Source organism: Larimichthys crocea, chromosome IX, assembly GCF_000972845.2.
Source record: "Larimichthys crocea isolate SSNF chromosome IX, L_crocea_2.0, whole genome shotgun sequence".
Classification (NCBI taxonomy): domain Eukaryota; kingdom Metazoa; phylum Chordata; class Actinopteri; family Sciaenidae; genus Larimichthys; species Larimichthys crocea.
Window position 1 is genome coordinate 12,630,010 of NC_040019.1, and position 25,175 is coordinate 12,655,184.

Sequence of the window (25,175 nt, forward strand, 5' to 3'; positions counted from 1 at the left end):
TACATTTTAAACTGCCGCGTTTATGCATTTAACATTTAAAATGTATTTAAACGATGAGTGATGTTCTGAACGTCAATAAATCCCATGAAAACACCAAAACTAACCCTGAATTTTATCCACCAAAAACCATTTAACTGTGTAACTCACATAGCACAAAAACTGTTAAAAACACTGCGGTTCCTTCATCACTATGAACACAGACTTAGTTTCTTTTGACTCGAACACAGACGCCGTCCTGCTGCCACATAAACTTACTTAAAGCGCTCAATGTGGATATATCCGCCGCTCAAAGAGGTGGTTTTTAAAGATTTAGACTAACGTTGTTGGTTTCTGTGTTTTCATGGGTTACAAAAATACAGAATATCTCCGGCTTTAAGCTTTAAAGCAGATTTATTAATCTGATCTGAATACTTTTGGAGGATTCAACCGTTGCCTGTCCACTGTGTTATCCGGCAACTGTTGTGCTGCATGTAGCTATTAACCCATGATTATTACTCTTTGATTATTAAAGTTAAAATACAGTTCATGTTTAAATGAGATGACACTGTGATTTATATCATTTGTATGAAAAAAATGCACAGAATTAGACATTTCCTTAAAATATATTGTCCTTACTGTCAATTAGCTGAGAGAAAAATAATAATTTGTCTCTCAGCGATTTCCTAGATCAAAATTAATCAAACACAAATTAAGATAATTAAGATTAAAAAAGGGGAGAAACCTGTGCCAGAAATGGTTTGAGGTAAATCTGACCTTCTGGCTACATTTCATGGAGAACACATTTTTGGAAAAAGCTACTTAAAATATAAAGTTAAAAAAAAAAAAAAAAAAAAAAAAGACCTGTTGGCGGTTTAAATACTTTCACATGGAACATCTGGTTGTGAACAATATGTGAGCGGGAAGAACAGATGTGTAGAAAACCTGCAACGATCCAGTTAGCAGTAGATACAGTCGGAGTGTAAGAGTTCACCAAACCCACTTTCTGTTGGACGCCAACAGGTTTGTGTTTGTGCGCGTGCGAGCGTGAAGAAGCTTTAACGTGACCTGAAAGAGAAGAGTTCGACATTTTTGGGAGAGACGCTTTCTTTCTGTGAGTTAGATGAGAACTGATATCTGTCCTTTATAGCTACATCTAGCCTGGCTCCGTCCAAAGACGACAAAATCTGCATGACAGCCTCTACTTTTTATTTGACCGGGCGTTTTATGATATATATTTTTGGACGATACTTCCGAGACGAAAAGCTAAACTACATCCCGATAAATCTCATTTAATGACAATAAAACTCAGGCTGATACCAGATCATTGAAGGAAAACAATCAAGAAATAACTTTTTATTTCGCTGATTAAATCGGCTTTATCGATGCCGGTGCTCCCTCGCTCTCATTCACAAGTCGCTCAACCACTGCTCGCTCAAACCATTGGACACAATGCTTCATGGAATAAAAGTCAGAACACGACAGGTCGAGTATCAGAGACATTTCAGGCTGACTGTGGAGGTTTGATCGAGTCTGAACGTCTGATTAGCGGCTGCAGCGTGACGTCGAGCTGTGTTTTTTTCCAACTTTCTTTCGCAGCTCTACAGCCTGCGTTTTCGCCACCGCGCCTGAAGTTTGGTAGGCTCGACACGCAACGATACGACCGAGAAACAGCTGATTGAAACGGGTCTGGAACGAGTTTTACAGTTGGTCGTAGCTTTGTGATAAAAACCGTCAAAGTTGACACCTGTTCATATTGTGTTTGCACGTATTGTATTCCACGACGAAGAGCCTCTGATTGCTTAAATTCCTTGTATGTTACTCTCAACTTAATAAGTGTGAACAGTCAAAGATTTCGCTTGATTAGCTTCAACATGAGACTTTAAAGTGACATCAATCTTCTCATCTAACAAGTGAAAACACTTTTTCTCCCCAAAACGTCCAAACTATTCCTTTAAACCACCCTTTGGATTTGCAACAGCAATGCAATAATAAATATATGTACACGGTGCGGAAACAGAAGTGTCAAAGTGAGGTGAAGAATTCATATTTAAGTGAATTAAAACAGAAGTTTGACAGCTGATTAATCATATTAATCTAGATATAATAGAAGATATTTACCTCATAAATGTTGATACATGATAACAAACGTACTGTGCGTCTTAAATATTAAAAAATACAATATAGGATTAAAAACGAAGAACAAAAAAAGTATGAATGCAGCAGTGAGAAATATGAATTCCTGTATTCCTATGTAAGCCTGTGTGTGTGATATTACTTCATAAATACTTTGATCCACTCTCACGGTTAACACACACAAAAAAAAAGCCAACTGAAGCATGAGTTTGGTCAATTTTTACACTTCCGCTCAAACAAAACACTCGATTGTGAGGTTTTTTTTTTTGACGGCTGCAAATCAAATTCAACTTCAGGTTTTTTAAAAAACGGGTTGTAATTTTTGCATCTCATTAAGTTCTTGTTGATCCAAAAAAAAAAAAAAAAGGGCCATAAATATAAGTATTGCTAACTACTAATTAAGAAAAAAGCAGTATAAAAATGCAGAGCATTAACTACCACCTGCATGCTTTCGAAGCATTGGTCTATAGGAAATACAAAACGTACAAAAGAAATGTGCTGCAAAACAACCAGAATGTTTCATATACACATAAATAAAAAGTACAGATGTCACCTGACAAGGCAGATGGACCTCGAAACGTGATAAGTACCCCGTCGACCCTCCCACGAAAACGTAACCCGCCCGCTTCCTCCGTACTGGAACAAAAAAAAAGGGTAGACATTCTGTTTCTAAGGCATTTTGTACACGAGCTAACGAGAAACACAAGTGTTACCGTACGTTTCCGTTTTTTTTTCTTTTTTCTTCTTTCCGTCGATCAGTATTTGAGCCACGGGTGAGCCGCGATGGAGGCTTTGCTGCGGTCTCCGTAGTCGTATAGCAACTCCTCGCCCTCGTCGATGTCCCGGGAGGCGACGAGGATGAGGTGAGGGACGCCGTTGATGTCGTGGAGTTTGGTTTGGCAGTTTCCGGTTTTGCTGTGATTTATCAACCTACCCATTCGACCAGTCTCTTTAGTGGCGTCCACACTGTTGAGACAAAAAGTCAGTTATCGTTTAAGCGCACGACGTACTAAACACCTTTGTGATCTAAACATCAGCTCGCTGTTATCATACCAGTAAGTTTTGCAGAGGTACTGGAAGTAGTACATGTAGCAGCCGGTTGCCGGGTTCTGAGCGTATTCGGCCTCCCTCTTTTTGGCGTCAGTGATCTGCAGCAGGTCTCCGTGGTACTCGACCACGTACTCGCCTTTCTGGAAACACCGAGTGGCAAACACCGCTCTGCCTTTTCCTTCTATATGTTGCACCTATGGAGCAAGTACGAGAGGTTTTTAATATCAGGACACACAGCTGAGAAAAAACTTTACATTCACACGATTATGGAAGAAATATGGATGATTCAGAACACGGCGGTTTGAGCCAGAGACAGTTCAGAAGCTGCTGGTGTGTGTGTGCTGTCTTTCAAATATTAGAAATCGAAGCAGAAGACTCACCTCCATTCCTTCTTCGATTCCCTTTGTGATGAGATCATCGATGTGCTTCTTTTCTTCACACTGGTAACAAAAAGGAGATCAGATGGTATTCATGAATTAGTTCTCTCTCACACACACACACTCTGGAAATAAAAACAATGTGAACGTCACACGATCAGGATTAGATTAGAGCACCGTATTGGTCCAAATATTTGTTGACAAAGTTGCAAATTTATGTGAATAACAGTAAATTGTGGGTAATTTAAACAAACTGTATCATATCCAAACATAAATCTAAACATTTTGTTGACCTGCAAAATAAAACAATTTAAAAAAACAGTTTGGTCCAGGTTCAGAAATCACCTGTGCAGGTAGGGGGCGTGGCCTCAATAGCCCTGCAGTAAGCAGTGTGCATATTTAAGTTCCCTGTTAAAGGGCCAACCTTCAATTTTGTAAATTACTGGTTTATTTCTGTTAATTCCCATAAATTCCCAGTTTATTCCCATAAATTCCTGTTAATTCCCATGGAAAGTTTCCAACTTTGAAAATTCCCAGAATTTTTCCAAGCCTATTTGTCAACCTCCTAAAGTCAAACATGAATTATTTCCTCTGGCAGCTTTTTTTTCAAACTCTTTTTTACGACATTCAATGACAGCGTTCGACTCTTGACCGACGACTCAGTTCAGTTTCTGTCAAAGTTTCCTGGGTCGTCTCGTCTTGAGGAAACTTTTTGGCACTACAAAGTTAAATCGGATGAGGTAATATTATTTGGGGAACAGACTTTAACAGACTGTTCCTGTTTCTGAGCAAGAAATGGTGACTCATCGTCATCGTCATGCCTCGTGAGATGGGTTGAGCTGCAACAAGTCGATTAATCTACTGGCAGAAAATTCATCAGCAAATATTTTAATAACTGTTCTTCCAAATGTTTTCTGGTTAAAGCTTCTCCAATGTGATGATTTCTTTGTCGTATCTGATTGTAAACTAAATATTTTACTGTTAATTGACCTGTCGATCTGTCAGAAACCAGGTGACTCTAAAAACCTCATGAACAGACTAGAAGAAACTTCAGCATTCAAGGTCCAGTGTGGAGGCTTTAGTGGCATCTAGCGGTGTAGCTGCAGATATAAAGTCTCATTCTAACGTAACAAAAACATAAAGATTCTGATTTCCAGGTGATTAAACACGAATGAAAACAGAGTTATGTAGATTATCTTCTGCCTCTCTTACCTTGAGCTCTGTTTTACTTTTTCTTGAGCTGCGTCTTATCGGGTAGTAGTCAGTAACTTTTCGGTTTTGGGAGTTTTTCCCGCCGGCACTGCAGTGAAAACAAAAAAAACCCCAACATGAACTATCACAGCATCGTGGTGTTTGACGTCTAAAGCTGCATCATTTCTCGGGGCGTGCGTACATTCTGAGCGTGGATTTCTTTCCTTTGACCTTGAGCCGGACCGTTCGCCTCTGGCGGCTGTGGAGAGCGCTGCCGTTGTTGTTGTTGTTGTTGTTGGCGTGGAGGGCGGCGTGAGATAAGCTGTTGCCGAGCGGCAGGGAGAGTTCGGCGGGCGAGCGGAGGCAGGTCTGAGCGCAGTAGAGCTGCTGTTCATCCGGCCAGCAGGGCGAACGCTGGCTGTAGCTGCTCTCCATCTCACTCTTTGGGTCTTTTGGTGTGACGCTGATGGTGTTTGTTCTCCTGCCTGCGAGGAATCAAAAGTACATCATCCAAATCTTGTTTCTACTTCTTCTCCTGCCTTTTGTTACGTGATAAAAATAAACAGCGGCTCGGTCCTCGGCTGTATCGTAGACACTCACCCTCTCCCTGCCTCTGAGCATCGATCTGCTGGCAGCATATCGGAGAGCACCGTCCCTCCTGTGTCACCTTGATCGTCTTTTCATCGTGAACCGGTGATATGGACGCGGAGCAGCTTAAGACAGTGTTGCATACGACCTGTGAACACAGAGAGAGAAAGCGTGTTCAGTCAAACAGAACGCAGAAGATGGTGTACCCACAAGAACAAATATAGGACATAACGGAGAGTCGGCAAGCTGAGAAATAAACAATTAAATACATTAATAAAGACCTAACAGATGGAATTAAACCCTGACAACTAAACAACCACAGATATTTTACTTTACGATCACGTTTGGACAAAGAAAAGCAGAAAATCCTCAAGTCTGAGTAGCGGAAAACTGTTTTTTTCTGTGAAATATGACCAAAATTATTCATCCAATATCAAAACAGTTGCTTGTTAAATGTCTGTCGTTACATTAGTCGATGTTTTCACCTCTCAATCAACCTGTCAGAGGTTGATCCAGGTTAAAAGTACTTTTTAACCTTTTAAATATGTTGGAGTACAAGTATAAATACTCTAGTACGGGGGTCTTCAACCAGGGGTTTGTTTCCCTTAGGGGGTCTGCAGATGTACTACATGGGGTCTGCCAACTGTTGTCATAATAACTGACAGTTTTCACCAAAATAACTTGTGAGAATTGTAAAAATATAACAAAAACTGCAAGAATTAATAGATTATTCCATTATGCATGAAGGGTTTCATCCAACATAAACACATATAGGATTTAAATAGATTAATAAGGTGAAATAAAAGGTGAATAAAGTAAATATAAAAGTTATTATAGGCCATGTGGGGGTGCCTGGTCCATTTGTCTCTAGCGCCTCAAAATGATACTTGAGTAAAAGTACTTAGTTACTCTCCAGCAGTGGTGTGGTGGGTGGGGCCCCTGAGGAGGCACCATGCGGGCTCCACACCCACACCCAGCCAGTCCCTTTAAAGCCAGAGTCAGGCCTGCTGCTCCATCAGCTCCAGCCCAGACTAACGAGTGTTACAGAGCTGGTTTAAAAACCTTTAAACAGCTGACAGGATGAAAACAATGTTTGTTTGTTTGTTTCCAGCCTCTTTAATGTCGTGATAGAATATGAGCAGCACATGTGACCAGCTAACGTTAGCAGGTTTGTAGCAGCTGGGACTAACTTACAGTTCTGTTGATTTAAAACACACAAACACTGATTAATTAATAATTAATTAATAATTAATCCCTCCGTGCAGCTTTAACTTCACGTTACCCCGCTCATGTCCGACTTGTTTTCGGCTCTCCAGCCGCTCGGCTCGTCTCGAAATAAATGAAGTTTTTCCGGCCGGTTCACGGCATCAACCTCGCCCCGCTCGTCCGGCAGCGGCCTCCCTGTGAGCTGGCCCCGCACACGGTGCCTGCGTGGCCGCTGGTTGTTGTCTTTACAGCGGCAGCAGCTCGAAGACGAAGCCCGCACGGAGCTCCGCCATTTCTGTGCCCACGGAGGGGAAGGAGGAGAGAGGCGAGGGGGCGGGGGCGACCCCTGCAGGCCGAGCGCGGTACTGCAGCTCCACCAGAAGAGTACTAGAAGTACTCAGAGTATTAATACTCAGAGTTTAAAGAGGCTGGAAACAAACAAACATTGTTTTCATCCTGTCAGCTGTTTAAAGGTTTAAATCTGTAACACTCGTTAGTCTGGGCTGGAGCTGATGGAGCAGCAGGCCTGACTCTGGCTTTAAAGGGACTGGCTGGGTGTGGGTGTGGAGCCCGCATGGTGCCTCCTCAGGGGCCCCACCCACCACCACACCACACCACTGCTGGAGAGTAACTAAGTACTTTTACTCAAGTATCATTTTGAGGCGCTAGAGCACTTTTTCAGCCCTCGGGCGAGAGACAGATGGACCAGGCACCCCCACATGGCCTATCATAACTTTTAGATTTACTTTATTCACCTTTTATTTCACCTTATTAAATCCTATATGTGTTTATGTTGGATGAAACCCTTCATGCATAATGGAATAATCTATTAATTCTCAGAGTATTAATACTCAGAGTACTAATACTCAGGGGCGCAGCCAGGAACTTTGGGCCCCATGACAACAAAATCAAATCGGTCCCCTCTGTGTAGCTGTTGTCCCCACATCTCTAGGACCTAACTATCCCATCAGAAGCTTTACACAACTCTAATTAAAGGCTTGCAACTGTTTTGCGTCTTGTAGTTCAATACTAGTACTAGCACAATATGTACTGCTGGTGATTTGTACACGCATGCAAGTCTGCATAGACTGTGCAGCAAGATCAAAAGCCACCATAAAAATGTGCTAAAGGACATTTTTATTTAACTTTTACTGCCCAAAACACATAAAAACAAAGAATTAATTTCGGCAGTAGCTCAGTCCACAGGGATTTGGCTTGGGAACCGGAGGGTGGCCGGTTCAAGTCCAGCATGGACCAAAATATGACTGGTAGCTGGAGAGGTGCCAGTTCACCTCCTGGGCACTGCCGAGGTGCCCTTGAGCAAGGCACCGCCCCCCCCAAAAAACTGCTCAGTGGGCGCTGGTCTGGCTGGCTGCCCATCACTCCACCATCTCTCTCCACATTTGCATGTCTATGCCGTTGTACTGCATGTGTGTGTGTGTCCGGGTTAAAATGCATGTAAATAAAAAAATAGAGTGAAAAAAAAATTTCCCCATTGAGGGATTAATAAAGTATATCTTCTTCTTCTTCTATTACATTTGAAATATATACACTCAATGATGATAGTTTAATAATTTTATATTGGCGTTTTTGGGGCCCTTGTTAGTCATTGTCCTAACTTTTCCCCCTTATACAGCGCCCTTGCTAATACTACACTGTAAAAATACTCCTTCACAAGTACCTGTGAGCATCAGCCTGTACAACTCCTCACTAAATTCCCACTAAACTCTTTATAAGGCTTTGACTTACATATTGCACAGTTCACTGCTACTTGGTTTTTAATATACTGTCACTGGTTCTATTTAACTGTTATTTATCTCAAAACTAAATTATTCATATCTCACTGTTACTTGTTTTTTATTTTTTACTGTTACTGTCACTGGTTCTATTTAACTGTTATTTATACATGTGTATATAGTGTGTATATATTGTTTAAAATAGGATATTGTATAGGGTATATTGTTAAAGTTTTGTTTCTTACTATTGTTTTTCTTGCTATCACTTACTGTTTGGGAGCTGCGGTAACAAAAACAATTTCCCTACGGGGATTAATAAAGTACTTCTGATTCTGAAGTATCTGAGTATAATTGGGAAAATGTACTTTAAATATTGAAGTGTTCGATGCAGTAAAATGTCCTCCTTTTACTGTAAATACAGTGGTAGAAGTATTCAAGTATTAACACTACGTAGTTCAAGTTCAAGTCAACTTTATTATCAATGCTGCCATATGTACAGGACATACAGAGAACTGAAATTGCATTTCCCTCTTATCCCGATGCAAACAGCAAAATAAACATGAAATTTAAAATATAAATAAAAGATGCAAAAAATATATAAAATATAAATATAACAATATATACAAGCTAAAAGACATCCAAGGAAAGACAGTCTATCTATCTATCTATCTTTAATATAGTATTTAGAACATGTATATCTTGTATATTCAAGTATTTATTATGTATTTATACTATATACCACATATGATATGGGATCAATAAAGTATCTATCCATCCATCCATCCATCCATCATATTGTGCATATATACATACATGTGTACATATTGCAGTTATATATGTATGCACACCTTGCACAGGCTAAATATATGTAGATAAATATATCTCTATAGATGTATTATTTTTATTGATGCTATTATGTATACTGTTATAAACAATAACGTCACCATCATCATGCCACGGCACCTTATCTACTTATTAAGTGTCTGTGTTTTATTTAATTCTATTTTTCTACCTCAGTATTTTATTCTGTTGTGTTTTTATTGTATTCAAATATACCCAAGACTGCTATGACGACCTAAAGTCATCTATCTATCTATCTATCTATCTATCTATCTATCTATCTATCTATTTAATATATTATTTATATCATGTATATCTTGTATAGCCAAGTATTTATTATGTATATATTATACATATACTATATACCACATATGATATGGGATCAATAAAGTGTCTGTCTGTCTGTCTGTCTGTCTATCTATCTTGCTGAAATGTGACCTGGAACTGCCTCCTGTCTCCCCCCTCTTGTCTCCCCCCTCTTGTCTCCCCCCTCTTGTCTCGTTGTCTAGCTGTCAGACTCACCCCCTCCGCATGGGCCCATAAACATGTCCACAGATGACAGTATCTCTGAGGACGTGTCCAGCTCGGGGGCTCTGAGCCATTGCCATGCCAGCGGGGACGGGGATGGGGGCAAGGAGAGCGAGACCTCTTTGGTGTCCTCCGAGGGGACGTCGGCCTCGGGGCTGGCTGTCTCAGAGGACAGACACAACACGACCTCCCAGACAACAGGAGGCACTGTGGAGAACAGGCCCATGGACATCACACCAGCGTGCCAAAAGATCAGGTGCAGTAACTGGAACACGATATTATCTTCATAACTCTGTTTTTAGCAGTGAACAATCACCTGAAATAAGAACCTTTATGTTACCTTAGAAAGAAACTAGTTGCAACTACACCGCTAGATGCAAGCAAGTTTCTTCTAGTCTCAGCTCAAAATGATCAGTCAACAGTAAAATATTTAGTTTACAGTCAGATACGACAAAGAAATCATCACGTATGAGAAGATTTAAGCAGCAAACTGGAGCTTTTAATGGAAAAGGGACTAAAACAGTTATTCAGATACCTGCTGACGATGACACAACATGACGATGACAAATGCACTGTAGAGTAAAATATTGAGTGTGTTACTGCAGAAACAGGACCGTGGTTTTGTTAAACACACTGACTCAATACAATTCACGGCCGCTGTAGTTTCTCCTTCATGCTTCGAAGAACCTGGTGAGGCGAGGAGGTTTCAGAGCACACGACTACGCCGCGAGATGTCACTAAATCCTATGCACGTTAAACAAACCTTAATAAATAAATAAATTCTGAAGATTTCTTGTCGAGGACGATTGTTGCATTTTTTTTTTCTGGATTCTGCTGAACACAGAGAAAAGGTTTAAATTTAACACAGCGCAGTGTGAGACGCGCTACGTAAACCACCGGCAGTTTAAAGAATGGACAGCGTATACGTGCCGCCATATTTGTAGTCCTGTCTCCAATCTAAACATCGACAAACAAGCCACCTGTCAATCAAAGCGTCCACGCTCTTAATCCTGCATAACTTTAAGCCTTAATATAATGTGAACAGGTGAGTTGTATATAAATTCACCCTCAGTACAGTTGTCATGAACGGGGAAATTAGCTACAGAGACCAAAACTGTTTTTTGTCCCAGGCTGTAAACATGTTTATTTCTGCTGTGAAGTTGGACATTTGAACATGGGGACTTATGGAGACTGACTCACTTCTGGAGCCAGCCTCAAGTGGACGCTAGAGGAACTGCAGCCTGATTTAAACCTCAGCAAGAAGGGGAAAAAATGACTGCATCATCAAGTTTCTATTATTTTGTGTCCTGCTCCTGGCTGCAGAACCATGTGTATTATCTGTATCTTGTGCATGTATTACGATGCTCAGGTACCGTGTGTGTTTAACATCACGTGATTCCGTTGCAGGAGTTTGTGTCTGAGCACAGATGAGGCGTTCGAACAAGGGAAGAGCCTCCCATTCATCAACCCGAGCTCCCTGGAGACGCTTCGGGCTTTGGTGCAGGAGATCCAGAGCAGCGGAGAGACGGACCCCGAGATCTGGAAAGACTGTGAGGTGGGAGGAACATCACAGAGCCTGGAAGAGAGCAGTCAGTGTAGAGGAGTGCAAAGCATGCTGCTGATGATGATGATGGTGATGATGATGGTGAAAGTGAAGTTGGGGTTAGCTGCTGTGGCAGGCGCGTTTCCGAGCTGTCGCTTTTATTTTTTGTGCAGATCACACCTGACAGTAAAACACACACACACACACACAGACACACACTTCAGCTGATCTTTTCAGACACACGATGTTGGTTTGCAGACAAACGGTGATGCGCCGCGACACAAAGACACTTCACTGCACACAGGAGTTCATCGAGGAAAAACAGTTTTTAAAACCTCTCTGCTAAATGATTGTCTGGCCAAATCACTGGAGAATTATTGTTCCTCTGCACAGCTGCTCGCCTCCTCACCCCTTCACAAATACATGTGTACAGTATGTGCACACAGTTAGGCTGCAGCTGAGCAGTACGTTCTGTAGAGCTCTGTTCTCGTTCGGGCCATAAAATGTCAAAAAATGTTGATCACTTCTTCCCAAAGCGACGTCCACAACCCAGAGAGATTCAGTTTACTGTCACAAAACACTGAAGAAACCAGAAATATTCACATTTCAGAAGCTGATAATCTCGGTTTCTACATGTGCGTTTAAGCAGGGCGTACTGTAGGTCACGCTCACGGCTCTGCATGTTTGAACACGTCTGTGTGTGCAGACGCTTCACGTCGACCCTCGTGGGTGCAGGCGGATGATGAACCTCTCATCATGTGGACTCTTGCTGCCCTCGGGATGCAGACCGAATTAATTGGCTTCTTGTTAACTTTGTACGCCGGGCCGTGTGCAAGAAGGCGGCTTCAGACAGTGAGAGGATTGTTGTAACGAGATGTGACTGTCAGTATCATTTCACATGGTGAGACACTAAAACTGAATGAAGCGTAAACCAAGTAACCTCTAGAAGTCTGTTTACACGCTGAGCATTTGACTGTAACATTAGATTACTACATTTACAGAAGCTGTCAGCTCACACACTGCGACAAAGCAGCACATTGTAGCACTGTGACCGTGGAAAGACACAATTTAGGACACAGAAATAGTTTGCTTGGAATAATAACTTGGTTGTCACGTCGTTTTTCCACAAAAAAAAAAACACCTCCTCCTATTCACTCATTTAAAAATATGGAATTTGTGATGAGGTCTGATCGGCGGCCTCAGCGTTTCTCTTAAAGTTGGATCTCGTTAAGCGTCTTCGCCACAAGTTGCTGTGCTTGTTCGCAAACACCCCTGCAGCCAAAACGCACTACACCCACTCAGATGAACTCTCCATAGTGCTGGCATCCTCCCTGAATCCAAGTGAAGTGTAGCGCCCTGGGAGTTCACCGCACGTACGACTGCTCCGTCCTTTTAGGTGGAGGAAGATTTAAAGAAGTTACCTGCTCTCGTGTGGTGGTGGTTGATAGTAGACCAGACGTTACGTTTTCTCTGCAGTATAAAGACAGTCAAGGGCACATAAAGGGATGTCAGTGCACATTAACGGTGATGAAAATTACCCTGTCAGGAAAATTACCCCCCAGATGTTTCGCCGTAGGTTAACGTCTTGCTGTGACCGATGATTGTACGTGACGGTTTGTTTTGCTCCATCGTGCGACAGGGCCGATGGTTGCATCTGTTTCAGCTGGTCGAGAAGCAATACCAAGAGCAAATACTGGCTCAGCAAGAACAATACCAGTGCCAAATACAGGTGAGTCTGCCTTTAAGGTGTTTTCAATCACATCAGCTGAGTTATTATCATGTGAAATAACGATGTGTGTTTTTTTTGTCCAGTTGATTCAGGATGAAATTAAGGCCCTGGTTCAGCTCCAGAACCGTCAGGCCAGCATCCAGCCGCACACAGAGTTTTCTCCAACTCCGCTGACCAAAACAGCCACAAACACAAAGGACTATATTTTCCCTCTCCTCTCCGGCGACTGCACGGTCCCCAAAAATGTGTCCAGTGACAATAACCGCCTGGCCGCCCCGGCCCACACCCCGTTTAGCTCCCCTTCACCTCCACTGCTCCAGAGATCGGACACCACCGCCAACCAGGGGGAGGAGCGGGCCACCACGGTGCTCAGCAGCGGGTACGGGACGGGACTGTCCGCCTGGGAAACGGGTCTGGAACCTGCCGGGTCTCCAGGGGAAGACGAGGATGGTAGTCAAGGCAGGGAGAAGCTTCCGTGGACCTCTAACTTCCCGGAGGACAGAGAGACGACTGTGATCGGCCTGTGCCAGCAGGATTTTTCCACTGAGAGGACTCTCGGGGTGGAGGAAGCTAATACGTTAGTCTACCAGCAGAGAACCTCTGGGTATGTTTGGTTTAGAAGTCGTAGTTTATTTCTGCAACGGTTCCAGACTTCAACATCATCACCAAAACAGTTTCTTATTTACTCATCCGGCAGCTACAAAGCGACTTAATCGTTAATTTGGAGTCGTGTTTGTGTCACCTGACGAGGTTAAGTCTTATATTTACTCTCTCTTAACTCTCCACCATCTCCTGAGGGAAATATCCGTCAGGGGAGCTGCTAATTCTCAGTTTCACATGATTAAATCATCCAGTGTTACTATAAAAATATTGATTATAGCCACTTAAATTGCATCATTGGGAGTTATTGTTACACACTGCTGAGAAAATAATAATACAGATCAATAAATTCACCAAATCATCCCATTAATCTTCATCGATATCTTTTATACGACCTGAAAGTCGATCCTGTTGAGATTCAGTCAAACATTTTGTCCGATGAATGATGTTTCCACTGACCCTGATCTGTTCTGTTGGCAGCACCAGCCATCTTCTGACCTCCTGGGCCCAGAGGCAGAAACTCAGGCCCAAGAAGAGCAAAGCGGGACAAGCTTCATCCCAAACCTCGGAGTACCAGGAGCAGCCACGCAGAGAGTCCCACAAACTAAACCCCCCGGAGAGCTCCGACGTCCAGGACCAGGTACAGCTCAGCAGCTGCTCCTCTGGGACAGATAAGATGAAGCAGCAGTGTTTATATCAGCGTTTGTGATTTAGGTTTCAGTGTTTATGTCTGTTGTGGTCTCTGCTCGCTCTAATCCACTTTTCTCTATTGGGTTTCAGCAGCGACCGGCTGGGCCGCCGTCCAGCTCTTTTCCCCTGCGGAGGAGTGACAGCCTGGTGTCTGAGGCATCAGGTAACAATTCACAAAAATCACAGACAGTATGAGAGACGATGCAGTCACCACGAGTGACAGCGGGATGGCACTGTTGTACCACAGAGGGAGATGAATAATGTAACATTTTATTACATGAAACACATCACACACACACATATGTTTGTGTTTGATAATTATACTGTTTAAACTGTTTAAACCTCCGTGACCGCTTCACTAACAAGGACCACGGCAATATAGATTTAAGTTTAGACTTCAGGGTTTATGTGGTGGTAAAGGATGTAATGAGATGATGTTCTGTAGGAGAGGAGAAGGGATGAGGGTCGAAGGATGGAGGGATGAGGGTCAATTGTATGAAGGGATGAGGGTCGAAGGATGAAGGTATGAGGGTCGAAGGATTGAGGGATGAGGGTTGAAGGATTGAGGGATGAGGGTCGAAGGATGAAGGTCGAAGGATGACGGGATGAGGGTCGAAGGATGAAGGTATGAGGGTCGAAGGGATGAAGGTATGAGGGTCGAAGGATTGAGGGATGAGGGTCGAAGGATTGAGGGATGAGGGTCGAAGGATTGAGGGATGAGGGTCGAAGGATGAAGGTATGAAGGTCGAAGGATGAAGGGATGAGGGTCGAAGGATGAAGGTATGAGGGTCAAAGGATGAAGGGATGAGGGTCGAAGGATGGAGGTATGAGGGTCGAAGGATGAAGGGATGAGGGTCGAAGGATCAAGGTATGAAGGTTGAGGGATGAAGGTCGAAGGATGGAGGGATGAGGGTCGTTGGTGGATTGAGGTTGACCGGTATCGGGAAGACTGGATTTAGTTGAGACTCTTGAGTTTGAGGCGTGGTCCTTGTTCCTGAAAACGACTCTGCAGCTGATCGAACGCACTTCACTCTCCTCTCGCCTCAGGTCTGACTTATTGGCGTCTGAACGAGAACGAGCTGTATCACCCTCTGCCGGACAGCTTCGACAGCGGCGCTTACCTCCTCCTGCAAGAGGCGTCCATGAGTCTTGTGAGTAAAAACAAACACCTGAGATCGCCAGCCTATGTCTGAGGAGATAAACTGATATTTCAGCTGGTGTTCGGCTGCTGGTTTGCTTCACCTCTCCTCCTAAAGTCTCATCTCCGTCTGTCGTAGACTCCGTCTCACGAGCCTCGTCTGTCTCTCAGAGAGATCTACCAGAACAAGCAAAAATCCGAATGTAAGCGCTCGGACTGGGAAGGCTCCGTGACGTCCAGTCCGTCGTCACCACAGGTACGTCACGTGGCTCCTCGGTGAGCGGCTCGGTCCTGAGCCTCTCACACATGCTCTCCTTCTCTGTGCTTCAGGTGTTGACTTTGGACCCAGCAGCCAACCAGCGGCATTCAGATCGTACCTCCGGCTTCACTTCGCCCTCTCGCTTCAGCAGCCCGTCGTTCGCCGCTCAGCCCCACCTCTACCCCAGAATCGGGACCCCTGTGACGCCTGACAGCATGGTGGAGTGCAGCCACAACCCCGGAGATACAGACTGTATCTCTGATACTTCCAGTGTCTCCGCCGCCGGGCCTTCCCCTTCTAAAGTGCAGAGCGCGTGGGGGAACGCGTCCCAGGCTGTCCAGTCTACCTCCCATGAAAAGACCCAGCCCTGCTCCCACACGTCCAGCCAGCAGCGCGGATCCAGTGCCCCGTTAGCCAGCGAGGAGGAGGGCAGCCACACCCACACCAGCACCCTGAAGCCGTGCTCAGCCTCTGGTGCTGCTCTGCGGCCTGTGGGCGGTGCACAGGTGGAGGGAGCTTCACCTGTAGAGGATCCTGTCGTGCTTTCTCTGTGAGTGTTGTTCGTCCGTCCTGCTACTGCTTCACAGTTCAGGTTCACTCTCACTGCAGCTGGCTGCTGTTTTCAGATCCAGTACCTGCTCAGCAGCTTTCAGACACAGTTAGAGATCAGCTGGTGAACATAGAGGAACATTTAGCAGCTGACACTGAGATATTTCCCTCAGGAGTTGGTGGAGACCAAAAACAGAGATAAAAGAGTCAATACTGGACAAACACGACTCCAAGCAACTTAAAGTTGATGATGTATATAAGCATCTTGTTTGCTGCGTTGCTTCATTCATCTTCTTTTCTCTTCAGGCTGAGGCAGAACCTGAGGGAGAAGCACTCTCGACACGTCGCTGATCTGAAAGCTTATTACGAGTCCGAGATTCAAATCCTGCGAGACAAACTGAAGCTCAGAGATCTGCCACAGGATTTAGAGAAGACCAACCAGGCCCTCACAAAGAGGTGTGTGTTTATTTATCTTATATATCAAGAGAGACTGTTCACACTGAAAGTTTTGAGCCGTCCTGTAGGACTTCATGTTTCTTCACTTTGGGTCCATTTTATTTAGTTTTCTAACGCTGTTTGTCTTTTGCTCATCCACAGGTGTAAGCACCTGGACAAAGCTCTGGCTGAAGCCACCAATCGTATCCAAGAACTCGAGGCAGCAAACAACTCGCTGGAGAAAAAACTGGTAGTTAAATTATCGTCAGTGAAGCTGGTTGATCCTGAACGTCCCTCGTGTCTGAACTCTTTGTTTTGATGTGACTTTGTGTCGTTAGGCAGAATGGCCGGAGCGATACGCCGTCGCCGGTGCTACTGTGAAATCTTTGCAGCAGCGGCTGGAGGAGAGCAAACGCTCGGGCAAAGACAAGGACGCGCTCGCGGCGCGTTTGAAGAACCACGTACGGCAGCTGGAGGAGTCGGCGCAGAAAGCCTGCAGGGAGGCCGACGAGAAGGAGGCGAGGAGGGAGAGGGAGTACAAGATGCTGCAGGATGTGAGTCTGAGATTTAAAATGACGTCTCTGTGACACATTCTGTTTTTCTTTAATCTTTGGGATTCGTTTTGTTGGAGGTGTTAAAGAGTTTCTTCTGTTCACGTCACTGAAGGTTGACTCAAAGTACAGTAGTTTCTCTCTGCTGCAACTTTACATCGTTTTAAACACGATGAAAAACTTTTTTTGCATGACGAAGACGAGACAACGACGAGCTGAGAAAAGATCTTTGACTAAATGTTTTGTTTTGGCCGACGACATCGGCTTAAAATGTCACAAACTATCGATCGTTCAAAAAAAAACACGACATGTTCCCTAAATAATGAAGAGAAACAGAGGTACAGTGACGCACGGGTCAGAATCTTTTACTCCCAGACAATCTGTACCAATCGTCCATTAATCAGTGATCAAACCCGACCTGCTTAATAAACAAACTGTTCCAAACAAGTTCTTTATTGTTGAATCAGACAAAGTCACATTCGATGTTATCACATGCTTCATAAAGGAGCGGTCGGTCGACTGGACATCACTCTCTGTCAACACTGATGTCGTTTTGTGTCCTCAGCTGCTCGGAGAATACGACTCTCTGGTGAAGGCGCACGAGGCGCTGAAGGTAATAGATCTCTCCGGAAGTAATCTATTACATTTAGTTATCGTTGATCTTCCGTTTTTAACAATTTTGTTTATCTGCAGAACAACTTGATGTCAACGGAGAACAAGCTCTACGATGCCAGCGATCAGATATCAGACCTGAAGAGGTGAGTGAATGAATGAACACACACACACACACACACACAGGTGTGACGTCACAGCTGTGCTGTGGTCGTTAGGTTCAGGCCTCTCGCTGTCAGACAGCATCACGCCGTCGTTGGCAGCCTCCGGCAATTTTGTAAAAGAGCTGCAGCAGAGGTCGGTCGACAGCGGAGCGATCGATGCGAGGTTGATCAATAGAGCCTGATGATAACGGTCTCTGTGCGGGGCGAAGATAGATAATAGCATCAGCTGACACGACGCAGCAACTTTCCCTTTGCAGTTTCAGCTCTGCCGGCAGATTGGCAGCGATGGATGCAGCACGTGGACTCTGCGCCGATGAAGTCTGTCAGGTCGATTCAGCGATTTCACTGACAGATAGCAAAGCACAGCTCGCAGAACGCCGCTGTGTGTGTCACGGGAGAAACAAATGATCAGGAGGGCAGCCGAGGAGAAAGAAGAAGGGAACAGAAGTTACTAGAATGTACAAGCAAACTTCAAAATGAGAAACTTATTGAATGCGTGGAGAATGTCAGAGACAGATTTTAGATTCAGGCATTCAAAAAAACATCAAGATGGAAAAAGAAAATGCAGAAACATCTGCGAGAACATTGACGGCTCAGGATGCTTCGAGACGACAGATCAGTGTTGGATTTCCCAACCTGAAAAACACTTTGTGTCACCCCGAAACCGCACCGGGCACGTCTCTGTCACGTCTCTGTCACGTCACGGGTGTGCTGCTGTTTCCCCGCACGCGACTTCAAACCCACCGGGAGCGTTTCAGAAGCGTTTAGCCCGCCAGACTTTGTTTGCTTGGTCATTTTCTTCTGTTTATGTTCTTCTACATGTGTAAATATGCAACTTCACCACTAGATGCCACTAAATCTTATACACTGGACCTTTTAACTACACCTGTGATGTGCTACGACACTTTGTGAAGTGTAAATTTACTCGGTCAGTCTGTCTCAGGCGAGTTCGGGTCCAGAGAAGTCCTGCTGTGTCTGTGTTGTCTTTCTTTCTGCTTGGCCCGGTCACCTGTATGTACGCCTCTGTCTGTCCGCACAGACTGATCTCCAAACTGGAGTCTCAGGTGAAGCAGCTGGAGCACGAGAACCAGGCCCGAGCACGTCACGCCTCCCACAGCAACACACAACCGTCCGGGGCCGGGTGAGCATGTTTACATCGAACATATAACACACACACACACACATCCGTCTTTGTAGGCGCCCTTTGACTGTTTCTCTTAACGTGTCCGCAGTCTTTTCCACCATCCTGACCTGCTGCCGTCACCCAGCAAACGCAAAGCAGAGCCAGACGTCACGCGGAGGAAGTCTCCGTCCGATCAGCTGAGCAGCGGCAGGAAGTCACCGTTCCTTCAAACAAACCAGTCGAGCGTCCACAAAAAGTCGCAGCATCCGTTAAATGATGCGTCATCCGGAGCTGGGAGCTCCGTGGACGCCTCCTCCGCTGGAGGCAGCTGGAGGTGAGTTTTATTTTCATGCTCTTGTGGATGTTCTCTAAGATTTGAGGTGATTTACTGAGATCTTGTTCTGCAGGTGTGCGTCTCCGCCCGAGTGCGAACAATCCCTGCCTCCGTCCAGACACCAGGAGCAGAGCGCCGGTCGGCGAGAGGCGTCCTGCGCTCTGACGCCCATGATGAGGGCCCTGATAGAGCTGGAAGAGACCAGAGCGACTGAGAGCCGGGCCCCCTGTAAGAACAGCTCCAGCACCCACCACAGTATGACTCACACTCACTCACAACCTGATTAACGCTCGTCTTCTTCCACTTTGAACAGAATGAGGTCACACACACACACACACACACTCTTATTCTTTCAGATTAATCACTTAACAAACCCGCGATTATCCAAAACACTGTGAAGCTCAACAAAATGTGATTTAGTGCTCGGATGTTTAGAGCCAAGCCCTTCCTCATTGTGTTAATCGTTAGACATTAAACTGACATAATGAGATCAGGAAAGATCTTCAGAGTTTCACAATAAACCAGAAGTGTAAATGATCACGACCACGTGTGCCAGCTTCTAGTTACACACTGTAAACTGTGTGATACTCACTTTTACCTGCAAAGATTTGAAGTTTTTTAGGTCAAATAAAACAAAAGTATCCGCACGCCTTCGACGCCTCTTTAACGTCAAAGTGTCGCTGCACGTCACAGGTTTTTATTCAGGGGAAGGACTGAGCGAGCGATCGCTGCAGGAGAAGAGAGGAACAATGGCTGCAATCAGTTTTTATAGTTACGTGGCCGTGATGTGAAGTGAGCGTGGCGACCAATCAGGACGCTATTGTAGTGATCAATCACGGCGAAGTCCGACGTGTTTCTGCGTATGAACTGTTCAAAGACTTTTAGGACTCGCAGTGATTTTTCATCTGAACGAAGCTTCATGTCAGGACAGATCAAACGCAGTGTGCTGACCAAAGCAGACTGGATTATTAATTAGGTCTCTGATTACTTTCTAAAACTGGGTTAGTGTTATAAAAAATAGATCATTTTATGTGGATCCACTTCACAGTACTGCAGACACAACATCTCCTCCCTCGCGCTGAACGTGACGCTCGTGTTCTCGAGTTAACTTCACCGTGTCCGTGTGCCTTCTCTCCGCAGGGGTCGGCAATCAGAGGACCACCGTCGGCTTCGTGGAGCGGAGACACAAAGAGGTGATTCAGGAGCGAGTCGGGCTTCAGGCCGACAGGGAGGCGGCCAAACCCGGAGAAGTCGTGAGCAGAGCTGAGCTCCGAGGAGGAGGAGGAGGAGCGAAGAGTGGAGGAGAAACAGCTGCATCTCTGCTGAGAGCTCAGAGGAGTTTGTCTCCAGAGGGCCACAGATCGTCCTCGCTGCCTCCTCCAGCACATCGAAGCATCCCCCCAACCACACCCAGTACGTCCATGCAGACTCACCTTTACCATGCATGCAGAGTATAGGTTAGAGTTGCCCGCAGGTCGTTTAAACATGAACATCTGGCGTATAACCTTCTCTGTCATCACTCATTTGAAACTCTCACAGCACAGCTGCCTTTTTATTTACCTGCAGCTCAGCAGCTCGGTAATGAGCGCTGGTAAACGTAGTATTTTACGAGTCAAATGAGGACGACAAGATTGTGTATTCAGCTGCATTAAAACAAAGATTTTGGCAGGATGGAGGTTTAACGTGCCGTCTGTCTTCACAGCAAACACACGAGGACAAAGTCAGAAACAAATCAAATGAACCAGTAGAAGTTTATTTGATATTAATTTGCCAATAAAAACAGACATTTTTTATACATAAAACACATTTATAAACATGCTTTCATATGCAGTGTAGCTAGAAAGTCTGAAAAACATTAAACCAGCTGAATTAGTTTGTGACTGATGAGGTGAAATTCTGTTATATATTTGACACTAAGCCAAAAAAAGCAACAGTTATATCGTTCTTAATTATGCGGCTCCCTAAAAACTCTCTGGAGGATGTAGTTTTTAATTAATGTCGCACAAGTGTATTAAAGTTTTAATTAACGACGTGTTGCTCTCTTCCATCCAGCGAAAAGGGAAACTTTACTCATGCCTCTGTCGGCGAAGTCCAGTCCTAAACGCTGCCCCACGGAGAACTACTCCACCGCGTTCGGTCGCCTGATGCCACGAGAGGAACACCTGAAGAGGTGAGACACAACTCTTAATCCTGCATAACTTTAAGCCTTAATATAATGTGAACAGGTGAGTTGTATATAAATTCACCCTCAGTACAGTTGTCATGAACGGGGAAATTAGCTACAGAGACCAAAACTGTTTTTTGTACCAGGCTGTAAACATGTTTATTTCTGCTGTGAAGTTTTGAACATGGGGACTTATGGAGACTGACTCACTTCTGGAGCCAGCCTCAAGTGGACGTTTGAGGAACTGCGAGTTAGCCTGCTTGGTTTTGACTCCTCCGTCTGGTGAATTCACCACAAGGTGTCAGGCTGCTGCCGCCCGTCACACATTGGAGCTTTTGTTTACTCAGCAGATGAAATCATGAAAAGTGGGTCACACAGAATTCGCAGCTTAGTGAGCCGGTGTTAGAGAGTCAGCACTGCAGCTTCTGTGAACTGTAAAACAAGGTGGTTATTCTGCATCAAACTGGATACAAGAAATAATAAAATCATGTTTTTGTCCAGCAGGGTTGATGAAGTTGACCAGAGACGTCATTCCTTCCACAGCAGCAGTCCAAGAAAGAGACTCCAGTTTACATCAACAGACAGAGAAGATGGTAAAACATCCAACCTCCTGTAGATATTATACAAATCTGGAAAATATGGTGTGGAGGATAAGGTGTATCCATCCTAAGGTGTATCCATCCTAAGGTGTATCCATCCTAACTCTCCCTCAGACCTCCAGCAGCCAGAGTCTGCCGGCACCGTGAACCCCCCTGAGGGAAGCTCCCAGCTGGGCTGGGACGAACATGGGGGAGCCTGCACTGGATCTTCCCTGCAGGACTCGTACGAGGACCCGGCCCCACTTCTCCTGGACAGGCTCCACTCGCTGGCTGAGGCCGAGAAACTGTTTGACGAGCTGACGCAGGAGAAACTTCAGGTGGCTGCTCATCACGGCGTCGCTTCCACGCGTCAGCCGGGACATTTATTTATTTATTAACCGGAGCTCTGCGTGGTTCAGTTTGTATCTCTGACACACAGGCCTACACAGTACAACTCTAATCCCCATCTGACCTCTTATGTAACAGGGACTTCATTGTTTTTCTACCACTCCTAAATGACTTCTATTTTTAGGAAGTTTATATCCACATCCCCCCTTCTCCTCCCTCGCTCTGTCCTGGTCATATAGGGACATCTGCCTCCACATCTTCACAACACAAACACACACAAACTATTTCCAAGCACACTAATCTATACGGTCAATGAGTGAAGTGTTTCAGGCTGTTTCATCAATATAATTAATTTTATTAATAACTGATTAAGCCTCATTCGTGTGTTTGTGTTGGCAGATTGAGGCAGCTTTGAGTCGGATGCCCGGAGCAGGCGGTCGAGTGAGTCTACAGACCAGGTTAGACGAGGTGAGACACCAAATATTCATGACGCTCCATCAATTCGGAGCTTTGCAGCGGTTCGTAGATTCATTATTCAAGTTTTCAAGCAATAAGATTTTTTGGGAGGTGGTGATGTGGGATCTGAACACGGAGCATCGGCACTAAAGTTAAGCACAAGTTTGGCTGCCTAGCGGTGGACGGGTTATCGGATGTAGCCGAGCTTCAGGCTTTGAGCTTCAGGCGTGTGGTTTCTGTGCCAAAACACAGAAGACATGAAAAGCACTTAGACATTTTCTTACGCTGATTTATTGTTGCAGTTGTTGTTTAATTCTGATGCTGCTTGTTTGAGAAGAAGAAGAGAAATAAAAACATGAAATTACACTGAAAAAACTAAACGGAAACCTGGCATTTGAACTGCATCCTCTTGTTGGTCAAGTATTTAAACTTAGAGAACATGGTTATGTGTGGAGCAGTGCTGAAATCTTATTATTTCTTCAGCAGGTGTCACCTAAGTAACCTGTAACGTTTCACAAATCGGGAAATATGACTTGCACAAGAAAAAGCTTTTTAACTCTAATTTTTGCTTCATAAATTAATTAAACTATGAATCGATTATCAAAGTAGTCACCAGTGAATTTGTAGTAATAATCTGCTCTACTTCGGTCCTCAGGTGGCCTTAGAGAATCGTCTGGAGAGAGTGAATCGTGAGCTGGGATCCATCCGCATGACTCTGAAGAGGTTCCACGTCCTCCGCTCTTCTGCCAACATATAGCAACGTCTGTGTTTCGACATTACAGTGCAGACGTGTCGGTTTTATACTCTGCACTGATTGTCTTTCTGTGCCATACGTCTCATCTGTACAGCATCTTTTTTATACGTATTACTTATTACTCGGGGATAATTTTTATATGTCTGAAAGATATATTACAATTTTTTGGAGTATATTTTTAGTAATGCAAACAGATTTGTAAAGTCGTTTACTTTTGTAGTCACAGAAATATTAATATGATATGTTTTACTCGCCATATTCAGGTGTGGATTTTTAAATCAGCCATGTTTCAGTGTCAATGTTGAACGATCAAAAAATACTTTTCCATCCACTTCAGAAAGATCACTGCCATTCCTGTTCACGTGTGAACATTTTTAATGTTTTTCCGTTTAAAATGTATTTATTTTTTTATTGTTTCTGTATGTCAGATTTAAATCTTGATGCATTTTACATGTTTTGTTGTAGCTTTTTATTATTTGTGTTGGGCCAAATTATGTAACTTGAAGGAAATATTTTGTTTACTTGAATCAAATCGCCTTTTTTTTCCTCTTGGTTTACTTTCCATTTCTACTCGTCACTTTCTTTGCTTTATATTTTCAAATTTGCTTCAGGACTGGGCCTTCCAGATTAGAGCCACTTGTAAAATCCAAACCAGCACAATTATCACTGCACACACACACACACACACACACACACACACAAACTTACACACATTTTCAAATCCTCGGCCGATTGTTTCCCCTTGAGCGATGCTTGTGCATGGAATTTATTGCACTGCTTCCTTTTTGGCCATGCAGTTTTCCTACCTGACATGAACTCCACTGGAACTATAATGTTGTTGTTGCACAATAAATGAAGCTTTTTTAAAATAACTAAGTGTTGCTCCTCTGTCATGACAGCATAGTTTATTATTCTCATATAAAAACACAGTGCAGCAGTTCACACAGAATCATAATTGAGTTTTGGTTAAAAATTTAAATAATCAAAACTAAAAGTAACATTTTTACACAAAAAAGTATTTTAAACTGCATATAAAATATTTGTTAAATGTTTGCTATAATCCTATGTTTAAAGGTAGAATGTATGTAGCTGATTTTGTTACACGTTTAGCTAATAAAGTGACCACTGACTGTGTATTTACACTTAATACATAATCCCCAAACAAAAAAATATATATAAATGTCAGATGTATTTTAGCTGACCTTTTCCATTATGAACAACCTAAGTCACCTTCTGCTGAAATGTTTTTATATTTTATATATTGTCAATTATAATGTGTGTGTGTGTGTGTGTATATATATATATACATATATACACACACATAGTATATAATATTCATAAAAGTTTTTACAAAAGATATATATCTGATTTCTGTTAGACATATATATATATATATATAGTATATAATATTCATAAAAGTTTTTATTCATTCATAAACATAAAATTAGACTAGAAAACAAACAAACAGATATATATACGATATATAATCCAACAATATATACAAACGCCTGTGATGAATA

At 43.8% G+C, this 25,175-nt stretch overlaps 2 protein-coding genes across 2 annotated transcripts in view; one reads left to right on the forward strand and one right to left on the reverse strand.

Annotated features, from left to right (window-relative positions):
• mphosph9 (M-phase phosphoprotein 9) overlaps nucleotides 1-24,527 on the forward strand; it is a 38,989-nt gene extending 14,462 nt beyond the window's left edge. Inside the window, exons 2-24 of the mRNA XM_027281989.1 lie at nucleotides 9,610-9,884; nucleotides 11,036-11,183; nucleotides 12,811-12,900; nucleotides 12,984-13,504; nucleotides 13,981-14,140; nucleotides 14,281-14,353; nucleotides 15,238-15,341; nucleotides 15,468-15,584; nucleotides 15,659-16,137; nucleotides 16,443-16,592; nucleotides 16,734-16,821; nucleotides 16,910-17,125; nucleotides 17,688-17,735; nucleotides 17,816-17,880; nucleotides 18,938-19,039; nucleotides 19,131-19,355; nucleotides 19,429-19,610; nucleotides 20,496-20,768; nucleotides 21,408-21,525; nucleotides 22,024-22,112; nucleotides 22,233-22,435; nucleotides 22,845-22,913; nucleotides 23,557-24,527. Coding sequence (XP_027137790.1) covers nucleotides 9,646-9,884; nucleotides 11,036-11,183; nucleotides 12,811-12,900; nucleotides 12,984-13,504; nucleotides 13,981-14,140; nucleotides 14,281-14,353; nucleotides 15,238-15,341; nucleotides 15,468-15,584; nucleotides 15,659-16,137; nucleotides 16,443-16,592; nucleotides 16,734-16,821; nucleotides 16,910-17,125; nucleotides 17,688-17,735; nucleotides 17,816-17,880; nucleotides 18,938-19,039; nucleotides 19,131-19,355; nucleotides 19,429-19,610; nucleotides 20,496-20,768; nucleotides 21,408-21,525; nucleotides 22,024-22,112; nucleotides 22,233-22,435; nucleotides 22,845-22,913; nucleotides 23,557-23,658 — 3,861 coding nt within the window. The 5' untranslated portion in view covers nucleotides 9,610-9,645 and the 3' untranslated portion in view covers nucleotides 23,659-24,527. The remainder of the gene's footprint in view (nucleotides 1-9,609; nucleotides 9,885-11,035; nucleotides 11,184-12,810; nucleotides 12,901-12,983; nucleotides 13,505-13,980; nucleotides 14,141-14,280; nucleotides 14,354-15,237; nucleotides 15,342-15,467; nucleotides 15,585-15,658; nucleotides 16,138-16,442; nucleotides 16,593-16,733; nucleotides 16,822-16,909; nucleotides 17,126-17,687; nucleotides 17,736-17,815; nucleotides 17,881-18,937; nucleotides 19,040-19,130; nucleotides 19,356-19,428; nucleotides 19,611-20,495; nucleotides 20,769-21,407; nucleotides 21,526-22,023; nucleotides 22,113-22,232; nucleotides 22,436-22,844; nucleotides 22,914-23,556) is intronic.
• On the reverse strand, nucleotides 479-6,921 carry kmt5aa (lysine methyltransferase 5Aa). The gene is made up of 8 exons (XM_010756597.3): nucleotides 6,601-6,921; nucleotides 5,331-5,466; nucleotides 4,933-5,215; nucleotides 4,752-4,839; nucleotides 3,543-3,602; nucleotides 3,166-3,356; nucleotides 2,831-3,078; nucleotides 479-2,748 (listed from the first exon to the last, which is right to left on the reverse strand). The coding sequence occupies exons 1-7, from the start codon at nucleotides 6,607-6,609 to the stop codon at nucleotides 2,868-2,870; spliced, it is 978 nt and encodes a 325-aa protein (XP_010754899.1). The 5' UTR covers nucleotides 6,610-6,921; the 3' UTR covers nucleotides 479-2,748; nucleotides 2,831-2,867.
• Nucleotides 24,528-25,175: the final 648 nt, after the last annotated feature.